Raw genomic sequence first — 26,874 nt, 5'->3', positions numbered from 1 at the left:
GCGTCTTAGCACCCGTCTGGAAGAGGAACTAAATAAAAGACTGTGCACTGATTTTTGAGCTTTCCATTTCCGTTCTACAAGACCGTTGAACCAAGAGTCATGAACGTTTTAATAAACAAATGAAAGTGCAATTATCACACGGCTGGCGTTAAGGGAATACATTGTGATATTTCCACAGAAAAGTTTGCATTCATTATACAAGTCATAATTGGAGAATCTGTCCTTTGGTGCAATGTCATACTCCACAATGCTGTTGACGGTCATGTTAGCCTTTAATTTTGAAACAAAACCAAAACACAGAATAGTTAGATGCATTTTATTTCTCTGTAGTGTGGTCTACATGCAATAACTATCAGAATTGGCACTGCATGTAACCAAAGTTGAATAAATTGAACCCACTCTATTTCCCCTTCCTGTAACCCAGGTAGGCAGCAACAAGCCAACTTCATTCTAGTCTGAACACACACAACTTTATTCATTCAATATGTAAGCTATTGAGTGCAAAGGGCAAGTGAACATCTGACACTTGTTACAACTCAGGTTTCAAATGATCCCTCTGATGAGAATTTACGACTGGCACGTTGCAGGATTGCACGCTTCCATTATCTTAATGACTTAATGATGAGATAAGCAGCATTCATAGCAGAGCTGAGCAGCCATTTCACGCCTAGTCGTGTAACTTGCCTTTCAAGGTGCATCAAGAATTTGGAGACTCCTGGACTCATTGGTTTTCCAATGTTTAAAGGTTAGGTCTTGGCCACTCACAGACTTCCTACTGGTACAGTATAACAAAATGGTGGGCATGCCCGCGTATTTTTATTTAATTGTCTTCATTGTAGGTGATTTCCGAAGTTACTTCCATTATTTCAAATTTATACTTCGGTTTCTAGATACCTACTTGTTGGCTGGCAAATTTCTGTGAAGGGCGTTTCTTTTTTAGTGAAGTAAGAAAATGATGGCTACCTGTCAACAAGAGAATCACTTTCAAGCTTCTCACGCACACCTACCAAGTCCTCCACAACACCAGACATGCATACCTCAACCACTGCCTCTACTTCTACACCCCCACCAAACATCTCCACTCCGCCCAACTGGTTCTGCCACCGTCCAACGGATCCACAAGACCGCGGCTGGAGGAAGATTCTTCTCCTACCTCTCTGCGAAGACCTGGAACTCCCTGCCTCCTGCACCTCAGACAATTACCACTGCAGCCAAAATTCAGGAAGGACCTCAAGACCTGGCTCTTTTACTGACCCACAGACCCTGAGCCTCCTACCTCTCCCCAGCACCATTAGACCATCACAGGTGAGTAGTCGCACTTTATAAGGTCTTGATTGATTGATTGAGGATTGAGACTGATCTGCATATGGCTGGGTCCCTACTGAGGTGGCATGGTTTGCTAAATAATAATGGATTAATATGTGGCACTAAGTGATAACCAGTAGCTGTGATGAACTCAAGCATTTCGTCAATCACTTTTTTGTATTCTACAGTATGTCACCCTAAGTGAGCCAGCTATACTCAGATGTGGGTCCTGTGCACATGATGCCACTGGAAACAAGCTATATGTTGCTGATGAGCCCTAATGAGGGCAAAACCGGTCCTGCGTTGCTTGTGTTCTGGTTCGGCTAGGACCTGGCCTGGCAGTTTCGGAAGGACTGCTTCAACTGGAGGAGGGTCACAACTGATTTGAACATGGCCGGTTGCAAACTCAGTTGGAATGGTTGTAATTATCATTTGGATGCAGCCCAAGTGATGACCAGTGGCGGAGATTAATTCAAGCATTTCATCCATAACTTTTTTGTGTACTACAGTGTTTTTGCAACACAAACTATTTAACTATCTGTTAACCCATTCTATCTTGCATTTGAAAATGGTTAGGGTTAAATCATTTTAAGCTATATACACAGACGAGCTAAATAATCTTATTGCGTGGCCTCCTGGCATCACACAGGTTCCTGCAACACTCCTGCTTCACCACACCATTAGAGGAAAGGAAAAAACTGGGTGAAAAACACCCCAAACACTACAGCCTTCTTTGACTAACTTCCACAATGCTTAAGCAGAACTGAAGGCAAATTGTTCCGGTTTTTAAAAAGCCTATGTTTTTAATATAAAATGCAGGTTTTTAAAAAGCCTATGTTTTTAATATAAAATGCAGTTTTTAATTAGCTACCTGTCCATACCTAATGTCCTGCTTGTATTGTGCACATTTCTTGTAGTACATAATGTTAGCACAAGTTTATTTTAAGAGCAGCCTTCACAAACTATAGTAACAGGATAATACGTTGTCCCAGGCAGAGCTTAATGTCACTATATGTTTTCCTTTTTTATGTACTTTCTACTAATCCTTCATAAAGTTGCACAGTCTTAATCATAGTCAGAAGATGAAAATGAAAGCAGTTACACAAATGACAATACACCATGTGACAGACCAGAAGCCAAGTCCACAATCATTAACCAAAACACAACAAAGCGGCACAGCAATGACCCTGTTTACATGTTCTTCATTTCTATATCTAAACTGCTGCCACTACGTTTTGGAAAAAGCCTCAAAACTTCGACAGCAGCTGTGCTTTTCTCAAAACAAATATTACCGTATTTTCCTGTTTGGCGAGCGATTACTTTGTTATGCTCGTGTGCTGACTACTTGATATTTTAAAACTCCCGTTTTTGTATTTTATTTAATATTTCATTTAGGAGCGTTTCACCTTGTTTTTAAATTCCCTGTGCTCACACTTGCATATTAAATTGGTCCCCTCACTGCTACTTTGGCGGCCCGGTCCCTCGCGCTTTCGATTTTCGGAGCGCCATCTTGGGTAGGTGCAGGAAATGCAGGGCACTCCCGCGCTCTAGCAGTCAGGAGGACTGGCTAGAGCTCTACTTAAACCGAGCGCGATGACGCGCAGCATGTGCGCGCAGCGTGATTGCCGCAGCCACGCCGGAGTCACGCCAGAGTCCAGCCCGTCTGCGCCCGTCCGCGCTGAGGCCGGGCTGGACGGCTGGACCTCTGGTCAGAATAAGGTAGGCGCCTATGCATTGAAATATTCTTTACAGGATGTACTGCGGCTTAAGCCCATACCTGCCCCATGCTTTCATCGGTACAGACCTGAAGACTTTTCTACACGTCTTGGCTGTGCTTGCTTTCAGAGAGATGCGGATGACCCTAAACTCTCTCTCCCTCCTGCTCCTCCGGAGTCCTGCCCTTCCTTGGCACTTAAAAGGCCGAGCGAAACCTGTCTTCTCCTTAATGCTCGCTCGCTCATTAAGAATAACATTGTTTTTAAGGAGCTTGTTTTAGACAAGAAACCATCCTGGGTTTTTATCACGGAGACCTGGGCGAAAGACTCTTCAGGCCCTGATCTTGTCGAAGCGGTCCCGGAGGGCTACTGCTTAACTCGACATGACAGAATAGGCCGTGTTGGTGGTGGCCTGGCTATTTTGTATCAGGACAGATTCCACTGCCATACTATACCTCTCTCTGACCCTAAGGATGTGTTTCAAGTTTTATATTTTCCCCTATCTGACTCTGCCAACCCTGCATTTAATGGGATCTTGGTCTATCGCCCCCCCGGCCCAAGAGCAGGTTTTGGGCTGAAACTAATGCAGGTTCTGGAACCCTACTTTGGCCGACAAAATATCACTATTCTAGGTGACTTCAATTTTCACCTAGAGTTACTGGAGGCTCATGACACTATTTCCTTGTTGGAAGTAATGTCAGCCTGTGGACTCACCCAACTGGTGAATGGTCCCACCCATCGAGCGGGGCACACGCTCGATGGAATCTTTTCTAATGATCAAAGGCTGACAGTTACCAACCCTTTCCATCTTTCGTGGTCGACCATCTGGCCGTTCCCTTCAATATGACCTATCTGACGCGGGACTCTGCTAGAAGGGTCTCGAGTACTATGGAAGTGCGAAGGAATTTTAAAAAGATCAGGGAAGATTCTTTCCATCCGTGGACATCTAGTCTGTCCATTACTCGGGAGATGGACGCTTTCACAGCGGTCTCTAAATATGAAAATACCATCTCGGAGGCCCTAGAGGAGCTGGCTCCAGCTAGGTCTTGTTACTCTGCTAGGAAAAAACCTTCAGCTCCCTGGTTCTCAGAACAACTAAGGCTTCGTAGACAGGAAGTAAGGAGGCAGGAACGCTTATGGCACTCTAGCTGGGTCCCTAAGGATAGAGAAGCTCATAAGGTCCTGCTTAAAAACTATAAATTGGAAGTGATTAAGACCAAGCAAGAATATTTTACGGCCCTCACTTCCTCACTTTCATCTCCTAGAGAACTTTTTAGGATTGTCGACTCCCTTACCTCCCTCCAGACCCCTGACCCTGTGGTTGCCTCACAGGAATTGTGTAACAAGATAGCTGCCTTCTTTCAGTCTAAGATCGCGGACATTTACACTGCCCTGGAGGCTCAAAGACCCTTTACCGCCGTGCCCTTGGTGCCTGCTCTTTTTGAGCCGGATGATGTTGAACCATCTCGACCTCAGGATCTGGAATCCTTTCCCCCTCTCTCTTGTCAGGATCTTGAGATCCTGCTCAACAAAACCAAATCTGGCTCTCCGCTAAAGATCCTCAAGCAGTGCAGAGAATCCATCCTTCCCCCACTGGTTGACATCATGAACAGGGTGATGAAGGAAGGCATTTTTCCCCAGCAGTGGAAGAATGCTGTAGTAAAACCTCTGCTCAAGAAGCCCTCTCTGGACCCTGGGGTATTAAAAAACTTTCGCCCCATTTCACTGCTCCCGGCTCCCGCGAAGATGTTAGAAGCCCATTTGAACAAACATCTGGCTGCATTCGTGGAGAGCTCAGGCTGTTTGGATCTTTCCCAGCATGGATTCAGGAGGGAACATAGCACCGAGTCTGCCCTCACCATAATGCTGGATAATATCCGCACCAGGGTTGATGAGGGACAGACCTCCCTCCTGATCCTTCTAGATCTCACAGCTGCCTTCGACACCCTACCCCCCTCGGTGTTAACATCTCGACTGAGGGAGATTGGGGTTCGCGGGTCAGCCCTGGGACTCCTTTCCTCTTTTCTCGATCATAGAGAGCAAAGGGTCACGCTGGGACCGTTTCTATCTCCATCCCTGTCTGTGCAATGTGGGGTCCCTCAAGGGTCAGCGCTTAGTCCTACCCTTTTTAATATCTATGTGACCCCCCTTGCCAGACTTATTAGATCTTTTGGGATGGAGGTAGTTTCCTATGCGGACGACACCCAGATCTTAGTCTCTCTCTCCCAATCAGTTACGTCGACTGCCACCAATTTTAGATCTTGTATGGAGGCAGTCGGCCAGTGGATGATTCACAATTCACTAAAACTGAATGGGGAGAAGACGGAGGTGATGGTATTCGGAGGAAAGGAAAAGATCTGGTCTGCTGAGTGGTGGCCAAACTCGCTGGGCGTATGTTCTGATCCTACCTCCTCAGCAAAAAATCTGGGGGTTATGATCGACCCCACCCTTAGTATGTGCCAACAGGTCAACAGGACTGTATCGACCTGTTGGGGGATTATCCACATTCTAAGGAAAATCAGGCACTATTTGTCACTCCAGGCAAGAAAGCAACTTGCCGTCGCACTTCTGGGCTCCCGGCTGGACTATTGCAATGCGCTGTATGCAGGACTGAATAAGAGTCAGCTACAGCGCTTGCAGGTGGTCCAGAATGCGGCAGCGAGATTTGTTCTTGAACTACCTCAACGTGCCTCTGCGACCGAAGCCCGGAAGCAGCTCCACTGGCTCCCCGTTGGGGACCGTATCCTTTTTAAATCCATGTGTATGGTGTACAAAGCCTTAGCTAAAACTAGCCCTACAGGCGTTGGATCGATCCTGTCTCAGTATAACCCTGGCAGGAATCTTCGTTCCACTCATAAACTTCTTCTTTCTGTGCCTCGTGTTAGGAAAACAAGATGGGGAGGCAAGGCCTTTTCTAACCTGGCCCCTCAATGGTGGAATGCTCTCCCTTTGGAAGTAAGGTCCCGCCCCACTCTACAAGCTTTTAGATCTGCTTTAAAGACCCACCTTTTTACACGTGCATACCTTTAGTGGTGCTCTGCAATCTTTTTGATCTGTTTTGATAGGCGCCTTGACACCTTCGGGTTTAGTTTGCGCGATACAAATTGCTTAATAAATAAATAAATACCGTATATACTTTAAACATTCTCATGAAAGATTACACTTTAGCAAGCAAATCATGTCTTTGGTCTCTAAGCCCAATAAGTCATTTCTTCTTTTCCAAGAGTGCTATCACAGGAGCTGTTAGAGTTTTAACTACCATGGCCACTTCTAGACATACATAATTACATGATCTAATTTAAAAAATTCAGACCAATTTACAGTCACCAAATTCTGTCGATTTTAGATCACTTTCAACATCTTGAAATTCTGAACCAATGCTCTCGAAAATTAGTGATATTAAATATATGCCAAAATTAACTATTGAAGTTTCAATCAATTTTTCATAATATAAAGCAGATTTGAAGACAGAAAATGAAATTGTTTAAAGTGAGAGTTAACATCGAAAGTCATGTTGGATGCAGAAATAATACTGTTTTAAGGAGTTGATATCCACAATATAAGGAGACCTGCTTTGAAGTATAAAAACATAATAATGGCCTTTACCACAGAAGCTCTCATACCTCTTTTCCTCGTTGCGACAAACCAGAATCCCCTCCTATTTTGCCTTTTATATTTAATTCACTTTCTCCATGGCGACAGAGGTAGATTGAACGTGGAGCTACGTGAATATTCATGAGGTAGTACACAATACGACTCTGAACATGGTCCATAACTCTGTTCACAAGGTAGCGTCTTCCAACATCCATGATCTTAATATAAGATAGAGACCTTTCACAATTGGAGAAAGCAAAATATTAGTTTTTGCCTCCTTGTTGCTTCAATTAAGTTCATGCCATTTATGAGGTACTTTCACAGCAATATCGGATTTAAAATATCCATTTAGGATAGTGTTTGAAATCAATTTTACATACATCATTTACAGTTTCATAAATCACCATATTAATCATAATAAGTGAAAATGTGGACTAACAATTTGAAAATGTGGACTAACAATTTGAAATTAACACAAATACTTGGCAATTAAGGTTAAGAACTAAACCACACAAACATCCCACATGCCGGTCCTTCCCACACAATTGACCACAGTTAATAAAGCACAACAGTTTTCAATGATTAGATTATGGGGACCTTGCTCTGGCACGGAGCAATTCTAGGATTTAAAAATATGTTTTTACGTGATGATTTATATGGACTTCAATAGCTCTTCCCTGTTACGGGGCAGAATACAGTAAATGTTATTTATATACACTAATCACCAGCAACACTTACTATGCGACTGGTTAATCTTCACCTCTTTAAAAGATATGCATGGATTCTGTGTTCACAATCCATTAACAGTACGATGAGATCTCAGCTCTTGGAGAATGCAAGATTGAAAGGACATACAGCTAAGGAGCATGATATACATGGATACCGAAAATAACTATTGCGGAGCATTGCATACTGCAACGTCTTGAGGTCTTGGTCATCGAAAAGTTGGCTGAGGAACTTGGAAAGCAGCAAAGCTTTAAGCCAGAATGATGTTTAAATGTGCACCACTTTATTAAGAACCAGAAATATGCACCCAAGGATGGTGCACAGTACTCATACGAAGTACCCACATGTATTGCAACTCCTGTGTGTAAAACAAGAAGAAGTAGAATATCCAGCATGTCCAAATAGGATGAACACTTAACTGTCTTCTTAATTATGGTCGTCAAACCTAGGTGGGGTCAAATGATATCCCCAGCCTGACCACTAATGGGGATGCTGGGAAATCTAGCTCGGTCATCTCCCTGTTTTTAATATCACAAAAGAGCAGCAATCACCTGGTGGAACAAATGGGAGTAGACCGCCAAAGGCACAGATGGTGACCAGTACAATGCATAAGAAAGTGACTAAAGACAGACAAGGCAAGGAATGCCAAGCAGAGTACAGGCTGTTATATTGAGTTTCCTGACAAAACAGGATTGGCCATCCAAAATGGCAGCTCAAAAAAGCCTTTGAAGAGAGTCCACATCTTTATATGGTGTTTTAATCACACTTATTTTGTTAAGTGCTCCAATGATAATAAAGGCTGATTGGTGGCGTCCTTACTGAGGTTAATTTATCTTCCTTAATTAGGTTAATTAATTATATGCCACTGAATTAGTAAGTTATAAAATAAGTATGGTTAAGTGGAGATTTGTCATTGTGTGAGGTTTTTATGATGGGAAGAAACGCGGAACCTATAATTGCTTGCGCCAATGAGACAGAGCAAAGTGTGGTGACAGTGGTTAAACACTTGCCTCAGTTCGCCAAGAGAATAAGTGAGAGGGAAGAGACTGCAGTCAGGAAGACTTCCCATAGTTGAACTTCTTTGCAAACTTTAACATTTTAGAAAAACTGCATCTAAGCCAAAGCTTTATAGCACAAGTGTTGCAGGAAAAATACTTCACATTGTTAAGAGGTGGGGGGCCTTTTGGTGATGGCTGGAGACAAGCACTGGCAAAGCCAATAGATCTTGCCTATGTGAGAGGTGTTGGAGATGTGTTTTAGCCATGTTGTATACCAGTGTGCCTGCTGTTCAGCATGGCTATAAGTCAGTGGCTTTGGGTGGAAAGGGGTAGATTTCAGGGCGGGGAAAAGGGAATGAATGGTGTACATGCGTTAGGGGTAGGGAATACAGTTTGGATTTGGAAGCTGAGGAGGGGCTGCAATGGGAGTCTGTTTTAGGGCTCAGGGCTGGGGAAGGGGCGGTTTTAGGGCTAAGGGCATGAGATGCCCAGTGTCGGTTTTAGGGCTAGAGAAGGGGAGGATAAGAGTGGATAGATGGGATGCTGTGTTTGATTGCTTAGGGCTAGAGAAGGGTTGGTTTAGGGAAGCGGGCTTGACAGGGGCTGCAGCAGGGGAGCAGTTTTAGGGCTCGGGCTAGAAGGAGAATAGGAGTGGAGTGGAGAAGTGATGGTTGGTGTGTTTGAGGGCTGTGGGTTGAAAGAGGGTTGGAATGAATATGTTTGGAGTTGGACTGGACGAAAACACACGGATTATAGATTGGGGTAGAGTGAGGCAGGCTGAACTGGAGTAGATTGAGGTAGTTTGGAGTGGAGTCAAATGGGGTAGATTGGAGTGGAGTGGGGTAGATTGGACTCGAGTAGGCTGATGTGGGGTAGATTGGTCTGGTAGATTGTGGTGGGGTAGAATAAATTGTGGTAAACTGGGGTGGAGTGGGGGTAGATTGGAGTAGGGTGGTAGACCAGGGTGGATTTGGGTACATTGGAGTGGGCTGTAGTGTATACTGGGGCAGTCTGAAGTGGAATGGGGTGGATTGGGGAAACGTGGAGTGGAGTGGTGCATATTGGAGCGGAGTGGGGTGCAGTGGATTCGAGAGGAGTGGGCTAAACTAGAGTGGAGTGAGGTAGATTGGAGTGGGGAAGAATGGGTGCATTAGAGTGAGGTATATTAGAACTGAGTGGGATAGACTGGATTGGGATAGATTGGAGCAGAGTAGTTTGGGGTGGAGTGGGTTAGGGGAGATTAGGATGAGGTGGGGTAGATTGGAGTGGGATAGATTGGGTAGAGTGGGTTAGACTGGAGTAGGGCAGACTAGCGATAGATTTGAGTGGGGTGTGGTAGACTTCAGTGAAGCAGGGTAGATTGGGGTAGCGTGGAGTGTGGTTGAATGGGATAGAATGGAATGGGGTAGATGGGATTGGAGAGGTGGAATGGGTGGATAGGGATAGATTGTGGCATATTGGAGTGGGGTAGATAGGAGAGCGGCAGATTGTGGTAGATTGGAATACAGTTAAGTGGAGTAGAATGGAGTATAGTTGAGATGGAGAGAGGGGTAGATTGGAGGAGGAGTGGGGTGGATTAGAGTGGGGTAGATTGGGATACATTGCAGTGGTGTAGACTGTAGTAGAGTAGATTAGGGTGTGGTAGAGTAGGGATAGTTGTAGTGGAATTGCGTTGAGTAGGGTAGATTGGGTGGATTGGAGAGGTGTAGATTGTGGTATACTAGAGTGGGGTATATTGCAGAGGGGTAGAGTAGACGGCAGTGGAGTAGGGTGCAGTTGGGTAGATTGGAGTGGGGAATTAGAATGGAGTGGGGCAGACTGAGGTAGATCCGAGTGGGGTAGATTGGAGGGAAGTGGGGTAGATTGGAGGGAAGTGGGGTTGAGTGGAGTGGGGTAGATTGGAGGGAAGTGGGGTGGATTGGAGGGAAATGGGGTGGAGTGAGGTAGAGTGGAGTGAGGTAGGGTAGAGTGGGGTTAGGGTAGAGTGGGGTTAGGGTAGAGTGAGGTAGGGCAGAGTGAGGTAGGGCAGAGTGAGGTAGGGCAGAGTGAGGTAGGGCAGAGTGAGGTAGGGCAGAGTGAGGTAGGGCAGAGTGAGGTAGGGCAGAGTGAGGTAGGGCAGAGTGAGGTAGGGCAGAGTGAGGTAGGGCAGAGTGAGGTAGGGCAGAGTGAGGTAGGGCAGAGTGAGGTAGGGCAGAGTGAGGTAGGGCAGAGTGAGGTAGGGCAGAGTGAGGTAGATTTGGGTGGGTCGGTTGGATTGGGGTAGATTCGAGCGGGGTGAATTGGAGTGGGATGGATTGGGTTGAATTGAGTGGGGTAGATTGGGGTGGGGTAGACTGGATCGGTGTGGACTGGGGTAGTTTGGAGTTGGTAGCATGGAGTAGATTGGGGTGGAGTGTGGTAGATTGGGTGGAGTGGATTGTGGTAGATTGGGTAAGGTGGAGTGGAGTGTGGTGGCGTAGATTAGAGTGAGGTGGAGCAGGGCTGGGGTAGATTTGAGTGGGGTGGATTAGGGTATATTGGGTTAGATTGGATTCAAATGGAGTGGGGTGGAGTGGAGTACATTGGAGTAGAGTAAGGTAGAGTGGAATGGGTAGATTGGAGTGGATTTGGTAGATGGAGTGGATTAGAATGGAGTGAGTGGGATAGATTAGGGCTGGCTGGAGTATGGTAGAATGGATTGGAGTAGACTCGGCTGAGTGGGGTAGAGTGAAGTGGGGTAAAGTGGGGCATATGGGAGTTGACTGGGGTAAGTGGTGTGGGTGTGAAGGGGAGTAGAGTGGGGGGGGTAGAGAGGCGGGTTGTATTATGGAATTAGTGCCGTAGGGTAGAATGGCTTGGCATGTCGTAGAGTGGAGGGGTGTAGAATGGAGTGGCATAGCATAGGGTGGGGTAGACTGGTGTAGAATTGAGTGGTGTAAAGTGGAGTGACGTAGTGTGAAGTGTGCATGGTGTGGTAATACACTGCCATTACGATTATATTTGCACCAACATGCAGTTTTACTGCCCACAAACGATAATGTGGGGAAATGTCATCAGCTAGTGTACTGATCTGTTTGATCGTATTCGAATATTTGTTTCCACCACACTTCAGAATTACAAAAAAATGATTTATTTGTACTTTCCCAATTCTGCTATATTCTGAAACATCACCACCGTTCATTTATGTTGTGTGCTAGAAAAGATACCATCCTACTCCCGCTCCTCCTACAGGGGTACACAGCAGGATTGCCACTTACATTCCCTCACTCTGAAGTCAGAGAAAGAAAAGTAAACACCGACCTTTCTCTGTGAATGTACAGCAAATGTGACAAGATGAGAATACGATTTAAATACCTATTTACAGAAAAGAGAAAGGGAGTACTCGGAAGGATACAGTTAACAAGGATGCTCACAGGAGGGATTAACTCAAGCTGAACAGTCAAAAGAAAGTAAAGCCAGCAAATAGAAAGCAAGGAACTGTGAGTTACAGACCACTAAGCTAATGGTAGGCAATGGGCAAAATGCATTCCAGGGGAAGCTTTCAGAATGCCCACAATAAGTCGCTAGCAAACAAGACAGCCGCACTGTCTGCTCGGCTTCAACCTCATAAAACAAGCATTGGCAATGACAATGGGTCTTGCCTATAAGAAATTTAATTATTGGCTTTGCCAATTTTTGTTAACCGGATCGCACAGCAGAGCAGCAGCTGTCCAACACAGCTGAATGTAAAGAGGAATGTTGGAGTCAACACTTGCCATGTCATAGTACTTTTATATTTTTTATTTAAGGGATTAGATTTTGTATTAGTCAGACCTATTGGCTTCGCCAGTGCTCGACACTTGAAATGCAGCGAGCTAAGCACCTACTCAGCAGCGTGTAGGTCTTATGGTTTACTCTGCCGTTCATCCTTCTGAGGCCAACATGAATACAATGAATTTGGGTGTGAATCTTGCAACTCATCTACAATGCAAGCATTCGAAAGATCAAAGGGCTGATCAAGCCTTTTTCACCTCTGAGGTCGAGTAAGCGAGTACACTTAGAATGGAGTCATATTGGCAGCATGTACTTATCAAGCATACCAATGGAAAGGCTGCTGCAATGCACGCTGTGAAACACATTATTTTCGTGCATTAAAACTTTAGATCTCGCGCCCACCATGCAGCTATCATCATGCTTGCTCTTGGATGAGGCTGGTGCTGTCGAGGTTTGAGGCCCAAGTGGAGTCTCTTTTTAGGCCCCTGTGCTTCATTGTTTTCTCTAATTGCTGCTCTGAGTTATAAAGAAAGCAGCGATTTGTTTTGTTAATCGATCAGTAAGTCTGGAGAGGTGCAAAGCTTCGGGAATGCCTGCATAATGACCGCTTTGGATAATCCATGGACTATCATGGGGAAATAATTAAAACCGATGTGAAAAGGAGGAGCCATGTTCCCACGCATACCTGCATAATGCAGGCAGTTTTAGCTGTCGCGATGCAGTATTTATCCCATTATTGCTGATAATACACTAAAAAGTAAACCAACTATTTACTGTGAAATGAAGTTGCAATGTTCTAGAGTCACTGCCAGTGCCTGGCACAGCTGTGATACTCCAACAGCTGATAGCGAAAGCACAACACATGCTTCAAAGATGTGGGAGGGGGAAGAAACCGTGCCTCAATCACGTCGGGAGCAGCAGACGGACACGGATATATTTGCATTTATCTGTGCTTGGTCCGTGCTCCACAGCAAGCATCGGAAGTGACGTTTTGAATGGACTACGCCAATTAGGGACCCTGCTAGAAGAGTGACGTTGCATCACACAAACGGTAAGCATTGGGCAGCCTCCAAGCCCGTTTTGTAAAGAATCGTCTCACAAGCGAGGCGGATGCGCTAGCGCATACTCGACCCTAAAAAGAATTTGGTTTTTGGTAAAAGTATAGCAAAATGGTGCATTGTTCACATTCTTCAGCCCCTCTTGCAAATGCTTCCAGGTCATGGGAAGCTTTGTTTCATACCTACTTTACTAATTTAAAGGTACAATAAAACAAAGCTTTATGAACCTCTGATGGCAGAAACCCAGCAACACACAGAGGCAGCTTGGCACGTAGGGTTGAAACGTGAACTTTGAACCGAAGTCTGCCTTGTTCATGAAAGGCCAGGGAACTGTAAACAAGGACAACATTAACAACTTCCAAAGTTAAACACATGGCGGGACTGTTGCTGACAGGGAGGCTGACCTTTGAAGCAGAAGGTTATAAACGCAAAGGCTTGGCCCTGCAGGCTCACTGGGATAGCATTACTGCCGCCAGATCGGTCACTGGCGAAACCCGAGCCCAGAAGCGTAGTGATGCTGCTGCCAAGGAAGCTATAGATCTGAGCATGGTGTGCGAAAGAGCAGGGTGTTATAAGCTGGTGGGGTGGGGGGGGGGGATGGGGGAGGGGTGGGGGGGGGGATGGGGGAGGCGGGGTGGACTGACATAATTACTGGACCATATGCTTGACATTAAGAAGTGTTGTACTATGCTGTCAAGATTGTGCTACAGTGTAAATCCACATTTTTTTTGCGTTTTCCATACATATGTGCACAGTCTCCCCAGGGTCTTTATCAAGCCCCCGAGATGGTGGATCCCCACAAGTGATTCAACAGTTTTACAAAGTGGATGTTAGAGTAGGGATGTAGCTATCAAAGTTGCAATGGCACTAGGGTTCTGTGGTTTAGGGTGCCAAGTGGACTGCAGTCATGGCAGTGTCTTACTTTCCAACTTGGATGTGCGTTACCAATTTTCCTAGGACAAATTGCTCTATAGCTACATAGCTAACATTTTCGGCAGTCAGTGCGCCTTGGTGTGTTGTATGTCTAGGGCTTAAAAAACCTGGACTTGGCCAGCCTCAGATATCAAATGCAACATGGAATGACTGAGCTTGGGAACCAAGGAGACATCACAGTAGCCCACATTTCCAAGAACATGTAATGCAAGTAAGCGAGATTTAAAAACATGACACCATTCAAGTCCTGGCCTCTCAAGATGGTAAACCCCCCCCCTCCCCCCCCCCCAGACTGTTACAGAAGCTGATTTTAAAATTCGTGGTTGGGCATGGCTCAATAAAAAGCATTAGCCAGGGAACAACAACGTTTGTGGCTAAGGTTTCCTATTAGAGTTCATTCTCCACACTCCTTTGACCAATTCAGATCCCAGAACACATGAAAAATATGCAACTATCTCCCCAAAGGAGTATTTTACAAGTACATGGATGCAATTCACACTACCAAAGTGCTGCAGAAACGCTTTCACTACAAAATGAATTGAAGTATTCTGTTCAAATGCTTTGTTTATTCTTGACCCCAATTAAAAGAATACGGTTAACAAATATGATAACCGTGTTACTAGTGGTGGAGGGCTCTATCATACTCTAAACATTTTTGGGGGACCCTAGCCCCACCAAATATTTGGCCACAACACTGATAGTGAACTGACCAGGATATTTTAACCTGTTTGCGTTTATCTGCGTATTCTTTCAGTATAAAATTATATTGAATGTCTCCTGAGAGACTAAGCCCCCACCCCACCTTGCCGTATGAAACAAGTACTTTTAGGACTTCTCTTTCACTTCTGTATAAAGAAGTAGGCATGGACTAAGGGGACATTTCTCTAAAGGGACACACAGGATATATACAGGTACACAGTATCAAATTATCTCCTGTACAACCTATATGGCTTGAGTCCAGAGGATTGCATCTTACATTACATTGGCCAGAAAGAAAAAAGCAGATTCGGCAAACAAAGAAATACTGGAAAAAACATCAGTGGCGGATAAGATGACTGCAGGACACAAACTGGGCAACATGGTTCATGAATACAGTGTGAGAAAGGCAAGAGTCCGTGTACACAGATTGAGGGGGAAAGTGTCATTTCAATTGCAAACAGGAGATCCACAGAAGAGAATGACAAATTATTTTCGGGTGGCAGACCCATTTCAGCCCATCAGTATCAAACCTCCCCCACCCAGATCATGGCTTGTCCTCATTCTAGCTGCCACCACTCTTCCTGCGACACTTACTTATCCAAGGTTTCACTGATGGTTTCATAAGAGTTCTTGTAGCATTCGATTCTTTTCATGAAGTCTTCTGAGGCTTCATCATTACTGCAATCAGCATAGTCTGGACTGCTTAGCTTCACTTGCTATAGGAAACGTAAATAAGGTTAGTGATCCACACGCTGCAGAATATGTGCGTAACTAAATGTGAAATGGCTGTGCATCTGATGAAAATCGGTGGGCACGCTTAGTGAGCAGCACACCTGCAATGCTGCAGACGCAGGCTGCCAAGAGCATCACAGGACTCGAGACAATTTCCTACAGCGGACGCCACCACGCAGAGGGTGAAACACACAATACAAATCCAAACCTATGGTAAATATCTCATGCTCCAACTGTTTAAATAAATACGTCTGATTGTGCGCATTCGTACCATACCAATTATATTATAATGCATGGAATTCATATGCAATTTGAGTCACCTGTCAGAACAAGCATTTGCAATGCAATAGGTCTCGCATTAGGAAAGTTTGAGCTATTGGTCTTGTAAATGACACATTTTTTATTTAGGTGTTGGTTTTGAAAATAGCGAAATTAATAGCTTTGCCATTTGCAATGCCAATACTTTTATCATTTGCAAATGTGACACCTATAGCATTTGTAATGCAACATGTTTTGTATTTATGTGACTTAGATGTATTGATATTACAAATACCAATGGCTTTTAATTTTTCTAAATAATTAATACTTAAATAAAAGTTATTGTAATTTATAATGGCAATAGCTTAAACTTTTGTAAATAACTTTTGTGAAGATTATGTTCAGTGTATTTTATTGTAACGAAAATCCAAGAACAGAAGTGAAATATTAACATCTTTTTATGACATTTGTAATTAAGCTTGAAACATTGAGAGAAAATATTTGAACCAGTTGTTGTTGAATGGTTGCACAGATTGATGCTGTGTTGGCGCTCAGGGATGTTGTAGTGGCGACGAGTGATGCCGTGGTGGCGCATAGTGATGTTGTGGTGCCCCTGAGTGATGTTGTGGTGCCCCTGAGTGATGTTGTGGTGCCCCTGAGTGATGCTGTGGTACCCCTAAGTGATGCAATGGTGATGCAATAGATAGAGTGAGTGTGATAGATAGCTAGAGGGAGGGGGAAAGATAGCTAGAGGGAGGGCGATAGATGTAATGTAATGTAATGTAAAAATCACTTATATAGCGCAAAAACTGTCACCCTACGGGTATCCTGGCGCTTTTAGAAATGGTGATGGTCAGCACGTTACCAGCCCGTAATAGGCAGTGAAAGAACTAGTTTTCCATCCTAGGAAACAACCAGGTTTTCAGATACTTTCTGAAACAGGTCCATGAACTGGCCTGTCTGATGGTCTGGGGCAGCTAGAGGGAGGGCGAAAGATAATTAGAGTGAGGGCGAAAGATAGATAGCGTGAGGGCGATAGGTAGATAGCGTGAGGGCGATAGATAGAGTGAGGGCGATAGATAGATGTGTGTGGTTGTGTGTGTGGTTGTGTGTGTGGTTGTGTGTGTGGTTGGCTGTGCGTGTGGCTGAGCGTGTGGCTGAGCGTGTGGCTGAGCGTGTGGCTGAGCGTGTGGCTGAGCGTGTGGCTGAGCGTGTGGCTGAGCGTGTGGCTGTGCGTGTGGCTGTGCGTGTGGCTGAGCGTGTGGCTGAGCGTGTGGCTGAGCGTGTGGCTGAGCGTGTGGCTGAGCGTGTGGTTGAGCGTGTGGTTGAGCGTGTGGTTGAGCGTGTGGTTGAGCGTGTGGTTTTGCGTGTAGTGATGTTTGTGTGTGGGGTGATGTTTGTGTGTGGGGTGATGTTTGTGTGTGGGGTGATGTTTGTGTGTGGGGTGATGTTTGTGTGGGGTGATGTTTGTGTGGTTGTGTATGTGTGGTTGTGTGTGTGTGGTTGTGTGTGTTTGCGTGGTTGTGTGTGCAGTTGTATGTGTGTGTGCGTGGTTGTATGTATGTGTGTGTGCGGTTACAGAAGGATGTATGTGGAAGAGAGCAGCAGATCAGCACAGCAGAAGAGAACAGGGAGTTAAAGAAGGAGGCGGGTGGAAGAGATTAGCAGATCGGTACAGGAGAAGAGAACAGAACAGGGAGCTAGCGAGGGAGGCGGTGGAAGAGAGCAGCAGATCAGTACGGAAGAATAGAAGAGAACGGGGAATTAGAGAAGGAGGTGGGTGGAAGAGAGCAGCAGATCAGCACAGCAAAAGAGAACAGGGAGTTAAAGAAGGAGGTGGGCTGGAAGAGAGCAGCAGATCAGCACGGTAAAAGAGAAGAGAACAGGGAGTTAGAGAAGGAGGCACGGTGGAAGAGAGGAACAGATCAGCACAGCAGAAGAGAACAGGGAGTTAAAGAAGGAGGTGGGGTGGAAGAGAGCAGCAGATCAGCACAGGAGAAGAGAAGAGAACAAGGAGTTAGAGAAGGAGGTGGGTGGAAGAGAGGAACAGATCAGCACAGCAGAAGAGAACTGGGAGTTAAAGAAGGAGGTGGGGTGGAAGAGAGCAGCAGATCAGCACAGGAGAAGAGAAGAGAACAGGGAGTAAGAGAAGGAGGCGGGTGGAAGAGAGTAGGAGATCAGCACAGGAGAAGAGAAGAGAACAGGGAGTTAAAGAAGGATGTGGGGTGGAAGAGAGCAGCAGATCGGCACAGGAGAAGAGAACAGGGAGTTAAAGAAGGAGGCAGGTGGAAGAGACAGAAGATTAGCACAGGAGAAAAGAACAGAGTTAAAGAAGGAGGCGGGGTGGAAGTGAACAGCAGATCAGCATGGGAGAAGAGAACAGGGAGTTAGAGAAGCAGGTGGTGGAAGGAAACACAGATCAGCACAGGAGAAAAGAACAGAGTTCAAGAAGGAGGCAGGGTGGAAGAGAGTAGCAGATCAGCACAGGTGAAGAGAACATGGATATAAAGAAGAAGGCGGGTGGAAGAGAGCAGCAGATCAGCTTGGGAGAAGAGAACAAGGAGTTGGAGAGGGAGGTGGGTGGAAGAGAGCAGCATAACAGCGCAGCAGAAGAGAACATAGAGTTAAAGAAGGAGGCGGGTGGAAGAGAGCAGCAGATCAGCACAGGTGAAGAGAACAGGGAGTTAAAGAAGGAGGCGGGTTGGAAGAGAGCAGCAGATCAGCACAGGAGGAGAAGAGAACAGGGAGTTAGAGAAGGAGGCAGGGTAGGAGAGCGCAGCAGATCAGCACAGGTGAAGAGAACATGGATATAAAGAAGGAGGTGGGGTGGAAGAGAGCAGCAGTTCAGCACAGGAGAAGAGAACAGGGAGTTAAGGAAGGAAGCGGGTGGAAGAGAACAACATTTTAGCACAGGAGAAGAGAACAGGGAGTTAGAGAAGGAGGCGGGGTGAAAGAGAACAGCAGATCAGCACAGGAGAAGAGAAGCGAACAGGGAGTTAAAGAAGGAGCTGGGGTGGACGAGAGAAGCAGATCAGCACAGGAGAAGATAACAGGGAGTTACAGAAGGAGGCGGGTAGAAGAGAACAGCAGATCAGCACAGGAGAAGAGACCAGGGAGTTAAAGAAGGAGGTGGGGTGGATGAGAGCAGCAGATCAGCACAGGAGAAGAGAACATGGAGTTAAAGAAGGAGGCGGCGTGGAAGAGAGCAGCAGATCAGCAAAAGAGAACAGAGAGTTAAAGAAGGAGGCGGTGGAAGAGAACAGCAGATCAGCAAAAGAGAACAGAGAGTTAAAGAAGGAGGCGGTGGAAGAGAACAGCAGATCAGCACAGGAGAAGAGAAGAGAACAGGGAGTTAGAGAAGGAGGTGGGTGGAAGAGAGGGAGGGCGATAGATAGATAGAGGGAGGGTGGGCGATAGAGTGAGGGCGATAGATAGAGGGAGGGCGATAGATAGAGGGAGGGCGATAGATAGGAGGGCGATAGATAGAGGGAGGGAGGGGGATAGATAGAGGGAGGGGGATAGATAGAAGGAGGGCTATCGATATAGAGGGAGGGCGATAGATAGAGTGAGGGAGGGCGATAGATAAGAGTGAGGGAGGGCGAGTAAAGAGATCACGGACAACGGGTGGGGGGCGGGAGTAAAGACAGCAGGGACAATGGGAGGGAGGCAGGAGTGAAGAGATCACGGACAACGGGTGGGGGGCGGGAGTAAAGACAGCAGGGACAATGGGAGGGAGGCAGGAGTAAAGAGATCACGGACAACGGGTGGGGGGCGGGAGTAAAGACAGCAGGGACAATGGGAGGGAGGCAAAAGTAAAGAGATCACGGACAACGGGTGGGGGGCGGGAGTAAAGACAGCAGGGACAAGGGGAGGAAGGCAGGAGTAAAGAGATCAGGGACATCGGGAGGGAGGCAGGAGTAAAGAGATCACGGACAACGGGTGGGGGCGGGAGTAAAGACAGCAGGGACAATGGGAGGGAATCAGGAGTAAAGAGATCATGGACAACGGGTGGGGGGCGGGGGTAAAGACAGCAGGGACAATGGGAGGGAGGCAGGAGTAAAGAGATCACGGACAACGGGTGGGGGGCGGGAGTAAAGACAGCAGGGACAATGGGAGGGAGGCAGGAGTAAAGAGATCACGGACAACGGGTGGGGGCCGGAGTAAAGACAGCAGGGACAATGGGAGGGAGGCAGGAGTAAAGAGATCACGGACAACGGATGGGGGCGGGAGTGAAGAGATCACGGACAACGGGTGGGGACGGGAGTAAAGACAGCAGGGACAATGGGAGGGAGGCAGGAGTAAAGAGATCTCGGACAACGGGTGGGGGGCGGGAGTAAAGACAGCAGGGACAATGTGAGGGAGGCAAAAGTAAAGAGATCACGGACAACGGGTGGGGGGCGGGAGTGAAGAGATCACGGACAACGGGTGGGGGGGCGGGAGTAAATAGGGCACGGACAACGGGTGGGGGTCAAGACTGATTTGCATAATGCTGGGTCTGAACTGAGGTGGCATGGGGAGCACAAGAACAATGGATTTAATCCAGATCTGTGACTGGGGGTCAATGTATGAATCATTCAGCATTCCATTCATCATTCAGGTTATAAATGGTCAGCAAAGTTAGTAAAGGTTCGTGCATGAGCAGCATGGAAGTAGAGATAAGTATGCTTCATACATGTTCAGAGCAGATGAATGTCAGCAGGTCATACATGGGCTGTTACTCCTGGTTCATACGTGGTCTGGCTTGGAAGCTCGTGGGTTACACATTGTATGGCATGGATGTCCATGGTTTATACATGGTACGACATACATAGCAATCATTTATACTTACTTATAAGCGGTGTCAATTATCCATACGCAGTCACTATGGCTGTTTATGTCTCATGTGGGACCAGCAGAGATGTCCTTGTGTGATACGCAATCAGCAGTGACGTACATTGTCTATACATGATAAGTGGGGATGATTGTCTGCAGATTATAAACCGCCATGAAGGTCACGCTGGGTTGATGCACACTGGGCGTGGACGTATATGATGTAGACATTGTAAATTTGGTTATCCATGGTTTAGGAACGCTTACATTGATGTATATGTATTGTTTATACTTAAGGAGCGTAGAGGTTTATGGTTTATTAATGGTCATACCCAGGTCCGGTAGCTCAGTGGACTAATGCGTCCCCTCCAGGAGTCTGTGTTTGGGCCAATGGCCAAAGGTCCACTCAACCTTTCATCCTTACAAGAATGATAAAATGAGTACCACTGAGTTGGATAACAAACGCACCTGTTATTTAGTGCCAAGATGTCCCAGGGGATGAATGCGTGATTGATAAATGTAGGATATGCTATGGTATGTTATGGCATGTTATGTCATGTAATGTTATGATATGTTATGTCATGTAATGTTATGATATGTTATGTCATGTAATGTTATGATATGTTATGATATGTTATGATATGTTATGATATGTTATGATATGTTATGATATGTTATGATATGTTATGATATGTTATGATATGTTATGATATGTTATGATATGTTATGTTCTCATGGAGGGAGGTGGTTTATATAGACTTTCAATTAATTTCAACACTTTATATACTTTATACAATGTCAGCCTGGACGCCTGTCACTTACCTTTGTTGGTCCCGCCCATTTCAGCTGGAGGCTCAGCTCACACTCTGTATTTCCTGTCTGTGCTAACATGCCATTCACATGACCTTCACATGAGCAAGGGTCCTTCCTGTCCTCTCCCTCCATCAGCACTGGCAGTGACAGTACCAGGTGCCACTGTTGTATTTGCAGCCCCGTCCCAGGGTCATGCTGCAGACCACGTGACGTGCACGGGCAACGGGCGGGAGTAAAGAGATCACGGACAACGGGTGGGGGGCGGGAGTAAATAGGGCACGGACAACGGGTGGGGGCGGGAGTAAATAGGGCACGGACAACGGGTGGGGGCGGTAGTAAAGACAGCAGGGACAATGGGAGGGAGGCGGGAGTAAAGAGATCACGGACAACGGGTGGGGGGCGGGAGTAAAGAGATCACGGACAACGGGCGGGGGAAGGAAGTAAAGAGATCACGGACAACGGGTGGGGGGCGGAAGTAAAGACAGCAGGGACAATGGGAGGGAGGCGGGAGTAAAGAGATCACGGACAACGGGAGGGGGGGAGGAAATAAAGAGATCACGGACAACGGGTGGGGGGCGGGAGTAAAGACAGCAGGGACAATGGGAGGGAGGCGGGAGTGAAGAGATCACGGACAACGGGCGGGAGTAAAGAGATAACGGACAAGGGGGGGGAGGGAGTAAAGAGATCACGGACAAGGGGGAGGGAGTAAAGAGATCACGGACAAGGGGGAGGGAGTAAAGAGATCACGGACAAGGGGGGGAGCGAGTAAATAGGGCACGGACAACGTCGCATGGAAAACAAACGGAAGAGAAAGCACGCCTGTTCCTCTGGGAAAGGTGTTGTTGCAGCAGGCCTAGGCAAACACACCGCTCATCCACCAAGGCCTGGAAGACATTGGGGCCGAGGTGACAAGAGAAGGGGTCAGAAAAAACACAGAGCTCCTACTGCTCCAGCAACATGAAGGAAACAACGGTAGCCGTGGGCTGTAACGGAGCCCCTAAAAACACAACTAACCACCCTAATACCCATCATCGCTCAGTGCCTGCCTTCCCAGTGCGGCCCTGCTGAAGGGAGGGAGCGAGCGAAGGATAATGTTGTGATCGTGCAAGCATGCGCCTCAGCTGTACGGGCGCACACTCAGTCACGCTGTGCGTGGTTCCGTGTACCGTGAGCGTGCACATTGGACGTCTAGGAAACTCGTCATCTGCGAAGCCAGCGGAAGATTTGCAGGTGCGTGATCATGGAGAACCCCGCCTGCTGCCAAGCCTGAGCCGCTGACACACACCTGAGGAGGAAAGACTGGCCTGGAGAGCAGCGGGGGAGTCCTGAGTCAGCCCGGTGAGTAGGGGGGACGTGTTTTTTGGTGCATCAGGCTAGCGAGACAGAGATGGGCACTTGGAGTGTATGGATGTGCGTGTGTGACTGTGTGTGTGTGAGCAGGTTGGGGGTTGCGCCTGTGTGTGTGAGAGTGTGTGTGCTTGCGTGTGTGTGGTTGTGCGCGCGCACGTGACTGAGAGAGGCATGGCTGGCAATCTGGAGATGTGCACAGCTCCAGGGGGCGGGGCATGCGCGTCAACGCTGTGAAATCGCCGCGCGTGCCCCTGTCTACGTCCCTTGAGAGCCGACTTAATAACAATAGGTCTCGAACGAGACCTAAAAAGTGCAGAAAACATGCAGGACAACGAAATCTACTTGTGTGTCAGAGTGATGATTTTCTTTCGAGATATGTGTTAGAAAATAAGTGCAACAGCTCATGCTAAAAAAACTACCAGAAGCAGAAGGCCTTCATATAAATGAACTGAATTTCCAATAAGGAACTATACTCTATTTAGCCAGTTCTATGAAATGTGTTTCGCTGGGGTTCATAGAGGCTGCACATTCATCTCTTAGCTTCTAGTAGCAGCAGCATTCAAACCAGGACGTCACTGGTCCCAGATAGAGCCTGGCAAAAGTAGAAGGCTCTAAATGGGAGTTGCTGGGCGAGTCACATAGTGCATGAATGCCCTCTGGAAAACTGGAGGTGGGGAAGGGGTAAACGCAGAAAGTAGTGGGCAATGCTTTGGGGGAAATTTAACTTGAGCGAACATCAGAAGGTTCAATTATAAGTGGAATTGACCATTAATGAAAAAAAAATCGAATTTTCCAGAGTATGCAGACTTTTACTTTGATTAATCATGAGCCTCATCTGACCAGATCTGAAGGTCTCCCATTACTAAAATTCTACTGGACTGGCTGTCCTGGAACACAGGATGATTTGCTGATTCATCTGTAAATTAGCCATCAGGATCCATTATTATTATTATTATTATTATTGAGTTTTGTATCGCGCCTGGTTACCCTTGGGCATCCCCGCGCTCTTCCAGAGAGAAACACCATAACAAAGGACAGAGGCATTAGGCAGGGAACAGGTGGGTCTTTAAAAGTTTGCGGAAACGTAAGGTACTTGTTTCAGAGCGCAGGAATAACGGAAGGGAGTTCCACAAAGTTGCAACGTTTATGGAAAATCTTCTGCCGCCAGTCCTGGCCCTCCTTACTCTCGCAACTTGCAGCAGATGTTGGTGATCCGAACGCATGGTACGAGGGGCCTTGTAGGGTTGAACCATCTCCCGTAGGATAGGTGGCCCTTCCCCTGCAGAATTTTGTGGGCCATGCAGAGTGCTTTAAAATTCACCCTCTCTCTGACAGGAAGCCAGTGAAGCGCCTTAAGCGCCGGGCGAGCAGATTGACGCCTGGGAAGATCCGTCAATAGCCTGACAGCAGCATTTTGTACTTGCTGCAGTTTGTTTAGGGTTGTTTCTGGGATCCAGAAGCTAGAAACAATACCCAGCAGCAGAGGTGTTAGGACCCCACTAACACATGAAAGTGTCACGTTCCAAACTACTCAACTATTCTACCTTTTCCATACCCAACAGGAAATCTGAGTCAGAAGGAGTACTCTTCCTCAAATATACTCATTGTTTGTAAAGGTGAAGATATATACCTTTTAAGTACATTCCACAAGCAGGCCTCTGTTGCCTTGGCGAAATAGGACTCTAACTGCCAAAACACTAGGATTGAGCTTGGATATCTTGAGGAATTAAGGTTATGGGAAAACATGTAATGTTGCTGAAATTTCCACCTCAACTGAAACGCATCCCCAAAAGCTCCCCTCAATGGTTACTGAAGGCACAGAGCATTTTCACAGAAGGCCAAATCAGGAGTTGCTCACCAGAAGAGGAAGATGTCTTACACGACCACTGGCAGGATTTGCCAGTTGTGAACAGCAAAATAACACTGACTCAGGTTATCTGCTCTAACATTCAGGGGAAAATTCACAACACAAGAGAGCAAGTTTGAATGCATGCTGAAGGCGCGTTAAAAAAGGCATCTGACATTACTGGAGTTATAAATAGGAAGCCATCGTCCAATACCAGCGGATTGATCGCTTTGAAGTTTCCGGATCCAATCTGACACACAGGATAATTCTACAAGTGTGGAATATGCAGGTAGCAGTATCCGGATCCAGTCTGACACACAGGATAATTCTGCAAGTGTGGAATATGCAGGTAGCAGTATCCATCAGAATACTCCTGTAGGTTGATTTAAGGTGCGATTGAAAATATCACAAAACAATGGCTAAGGGTTCCTGACCAACGAATTTATTGATTGATGGCGGGATAAACTTAAGCCATTTTCTGTGGTATAGTACATCATGTACGGGGCAAGCAGTATTACATACCAAACTAAAATGAACATCACACAACATGTTAGGCCTCTAGTCTTTATGATAGACCGTTGCAATCTATTAAAAAAATACAAACTTAGGCCACCCACTGCTCTCCCAAAATATTATCTCCTTCCAATCCTAGGTTCCTAGTCAAACTGTTGGGGACTCAGAATCCTTTACACTTTACAGATACAAAAGGCTATTTGCTTTCACTTTCAAACAGCATGTAACACAGTAGACTAGCCATTGCCTGGATATCGCTTTTGCACCAATCGCAGAGCAATCAATATGCAGGTCCATCGCCTGCAGATTATTCTGAAGCCACTCTACATTTGTGATGAAGCCGTTGGACCATCGGGTGTATAAAACTGTGCTAGACTGATTGCCGCCAGGGCTGGTAAGCAGTGCCATAAGCAACAACACTGCATGGGAGAAATGGGCTTCGGCATACTTTTGGAATTACTGCACTGAGCAGCTTTTAACATCAAACACAGGCCAATGCGAGCCACTACCATACACTCTAAGACACAATCATGCAGATATCACTTTGTCAAGCCACACTGTCCCCCACCTCGATTAGAGATTCAATATTCCTGGAAGGGCTGCACTCCTACGTGCTGCCCGTTGACCAGGCCATTGTGCTATAGCTTGTGAGCTCTTTCGTCAACCAAGTAACAAGGAAATAACGTGGAAATACTTGGATTTAGCTTTTCGCAGCTTTCAAGCAGAGGTTTTCACTGCTCTAACCACTAAATAAGATTTTGGTGGATTTATTCAGTATGACAAATATGGGGATTCCAGGAGGATATTCCTACTGAATAGTGAGAAATAAAAAATGTTTTTACTGTGAGATATATGTTACCTCACAGCACTTGAAACTGATTGTTTTTGCTGCAACATGAGTCTATAACAAATATGCTTTTTTACCTGTCTGCCAAATCAAATAAGATGCATTCACACTAAACGTTACTTTATTTTGAATTTATATATGCCCGGGTTTAATTTATAAAATTGTGATGACTGGTTTTCGCTCTTTGTAAAAGGTTTTGGGTTAAACCAAGCAGCCAGAAAAGTGAGAGGCTTGATAATTAAGTAACTGATGACCCCAAAACCATCACGATGAATTATACTTAAGCTCTAATCCTCTGTCAAATTCTGACGCCCATGATAGCCGTCTCTCCGGATTACATGCATACATGAGCATAGCATGGAATGCTGACCTAGTTTGCTTAAAAAGTCTACAAATCTGTTCCTTCAAACATTCTAAGACTAATGTGTAACTAACAACATACTAACTCACAAAAAAGTAAACAGAAAAAAATATTTAAGAAATTCTTCCCATGTAATTTTTTAATTTTATTAGAATGTCAGAAATTCTAGAGGGAGAGCCTTATGTTAAGAGGAAGCATTGCTCTTAAACACGTTTTAATTTCTTTTTTTTTTTTTATTGGTCATCTTCAAAAAGTGAATAGTTAGTCCCCAAACGAAAATGTATACTAAATGATGAACCTCAAATAATAAACTCCGTTTTTAGTAATGGCCACACAACAGTGGCTCCATGTTATTTCTAAAAAAATAAATAAGAAGTATATATTATATATATATATATATATATATATATATATATATATATATATATATATATATATATATATATATATATATATATTATTTATTAACCCATCACCCAGAGGAGGACATAATGAAAAAATACTACGCCGCAAGGAATCAAAACATATCCTTGGTTTCAGAACCATGACCCCATTAGGGTTAAATCAATCGGAGGAACTTTACAT

General features: G+C 45.8%; 1 protein-coding gene across 5 annotated transcripts in view; it reads right to left on the bottom strand.

Moving 5' to 3' along the window:
* PFKFB4 (6-phosphofructo-2-kinase/fructose-2,6-biphosphatase 4) overlaps positions 1–26,874 on the bottom strand; it is a 290,956-nt gene that overhangs the window by 54,672 nt on the left and 209,410 nt on the right. For all 5 annotated transcript variants that reach the window (XM_086939179.1, XM_086939178.1, XM_086939180.1 and 2 more), the window contains exons 7-8: positions 15,355–15,476; positions 6,644–6,851 (exon numbers count right to left, since the gene is read on the bottom strand). In XM_086939179.1, the coding sequence (XP_086795305.1) occupies positions 6,644–6,851; positions 15,355–15,476 (330 nt within the window). The remainder of the gene's footprint in view (positions 1–6,643; positions 6,852–15,354; positions 15,477–26,874) is intronic.

The sequence above is a fragment of the Lissotriton vulgaris genome, chromosome 9 (assembly GCF_964263255.1).
Source record: "Lissotriton vulgaris chromosome 9, aLisVul1.2, whole genome shotgun sequence".
NCBI lineage: Eukaryota > Metazoa > Chordata > Amphibia > Caudata > Salamandridae > Lissotriton > Lissotriton vulgaris.
This window is presented reverse-complemented; position numbering and strand designations above follow the sequence as displayed.